The sequence below is a fragment of the Bison bison genome, unplaced genomic scaffold (assembly GCF_000754665.1).
Source record: "Bison bison bison isolate TAMUID 2011002044 unplaced genomic scaffold, Bison_UMD1.0 scf7180017857652, whole genome shotgun sequence".
NCBI classification, from domain to species: Eukaryota; Metazoa; Chordata; class Mammalia; order Artiodactyla; family Bovidae; genus Bison; species Bison bison.
Genome location: NW_011488225.1, coordinates 56,362 through 58,654, shown reverse-complemented (window position 1 = coordinate 58,654; position 2,293 = coordinate 56,362). Strand labels below are relative to the sequence as shown.

The following is a 2,293-nucleotide window of genomic DNA, read 5'->3' as shown; positions in this document are numbered from 1 at the left end:
CTTGCTGTAAAGATGGTGGTACCATTGATTAGGGTAGTACATTTCAGAAAAAGAAGCAGGTTTAAGAAGGAAAGGTATAATATGTGGATTTTGAGGTCCTTATGACACTCCCCAGTATAGATGTCAAACAGGCAATTGAGAACTTGGATGTAGATACTGAGAGAGGATAAAGGCTGAAGATGAACGCTTTAAATGACTACACTCACAGTAGTCTTTCCTTTGTTTTCCCTTTGTAAAAGCTTTGTGTGATTCGGTTGTTCTGACTACTTTGTAAAAATATGATAAAGCCTTTCCTTGAATGTGGTCTTGGACCAGCAATGTCTACATCATATGGAAGCTTGTTAGAAATGCAGTATCAGGTTTCACTCCAAGCCTACTGAATTAGAATCTGTATTTTAACATGATCCTCAGATGATTCCTGTTCATTCATATTAAAGTTTGAGAAGCATACTCTAGGCCTTAAGACCCTGGAGTTTTTCTGTGGTGTTATTTCTGCCTGCCGCACCCTAGCCCCCACCCCCGTCATCCCCAGTGCTTGGGTGCTTTTCTATAGTGTGATCATCAAGTACTTCCTACTTGGACTTTCCTTTTGTGCATTGGTTCAAAGAAATCAGAATACAGCTATTGCTCTGCTGTCCTCTATATGACAAACGTGTTTCTTTGAGATCCTCTCAGAACTTTCTGTACTTATAAAAATGGGAACATTGACAGTGATAAAATGAAGTCAGGAAAGGACAACTAGTGTATCCTTGGGGCTGGTGGTGACTTTGATGCTTTCTATAGAACAATAGTTCTGTGGCATGTTGAGTTTTGGGGTCTCCACTCAACCCCAAGAAAATAGCCATTTAGGTGGTAGGGGGACTGTGTGGAAATCTTTTTCTCCTTGCAGCAGCAGGCTCAGCAGCATCAGGAAACAATCACAGAGATGATGACACTGCTTCTGTGACAAGCCTTAATTCTTCTGCCACTGGCCGTTGTCTCAAGATTTATCGCACGTTTCGAGATGAGGAGGGGAAAGAATATGTTCGCTGTGAGACGGTCCGAAAGCCAGCTGTCATTGATGCCTATGTGCGCATACGGACCACAAAAGACGAGGAATTCATGTGAGTTTGACTCCCCACTTGCCAGTGTGATAAGGAGAATGATAATGATGGGGAAGTGGGTGAGGACGGATACTTGAATTTTAGTGACAAGATTCTGCACAGTTGTCCCTGGAAATCTGTGTTAACTGCGAACCATCTTGCCTTTAGAACTTTGGGTTTGAACAGAGCCAGATCACAGGGAGAATCCCCAGTTTGCTGGGTCCTTTGTGTTTTTGTTGGTTGGTTGGCAAAAATCTTAGGGACTCCTCAGGGCTCCTCATTCTGAGAGAGGTACCCCTCTGCACATGGAAGACTGATGAGCAGGGTAAGTAGGAATACAATGTAGCCCCTTTTGTTTCAGTATTACTTTAGTTCTGAGATGTTTGTTATCAGGACAGTCTTCTTGGTTTTAAGTTCGCTTATGGATCCGTGAATTTTTTTCCCCTTTATATAGTCGAAAATTTGCCCTTTTTGATGAACAACATCGAGAAGAGATGCGAAAAGAACGGCGGAGGATTCAAGAGCAACTGAGACGACTTAAGCGAAACCAGGAAAAGGAGAAGCTTAAGGGTCCTCCTGAGAAGAAGCCCAAAAAAATGAAGGAGCGTCCTGACCTAAAAGTAAGTATAGTGTAATATGATCATAACTAACAAAGCAGAGAAAGAAAGCATACCTTTTCCCTTAGCTTTTGGCATCCTCCCTTACCGGGAATGAAGGCAGTATTATGGAAAGCTAGTTTGAACTGATGTGGCCACTTTGGTGTTATAAATGCTATTACAACTGGAACTGACAATACCAGATTTAATTTGGTGTCATTGGGTGTCATTTTATGCTTCATCCATTGAAAATATTTTCTGTGAGTTGAGACAGGTGTGGTTGGATTTTTTTGACATGTATATTTATGTACATATGTAGACACATCTTGTTTTTAAATTGCATGTGTTAAAAGCAGTGACTGAGAAAACATACAATACAGGTTGCTTTGCATAGTTTAGGTATCACTGTGCAATGTAACGTGCAGCACAAAATGGGGCAACTGTGGTTCAGTGGAAAGAGCCGTGGACTTGGAAACAGAAAATCTGGGTTCAGGTTCTTGTTCTGCCATTTAGTAACTGTGACCATAGCCTCTCCAACTTGTTTTTTCTTCTTTAAAATGATACCTATATCACAGTGGTATTGTATTAAGGAATGTAATACATGGGAAGCACTTT

The 2,293-nt window shown here is 41.2% G+C and overlaps 1 protein-coding gene across 1 annotated transcript in view; it reads left to right on the top strand.

Moving 5' to 3' along the window:
* TAF1 (TAF1 RNA polymerase II, TATA box binding protein (TBP)-associated factor, 250kDa) overlaps window positions 1-2,293 on the top strand; it is a gene marked incomplete at its 5' end in the record, with an annotated part of 61,547 nt that overhangs the window by 12,714 nt on the left and 46,540 nt on the right. The window contains 2 exons of the mRNA XM_010861020.1: window positions 890-1,103; window positions 1,537-1,702. Coding sequence (XP_010859322.1) covers window positions 890-1,103; window positions 1,537-1,702 — 380 coding nt within the window. The remainder of the gene's footprint in view (window positions 1-889; window positions 1,104-1,536; window positions 1,703-2,293) is intronic.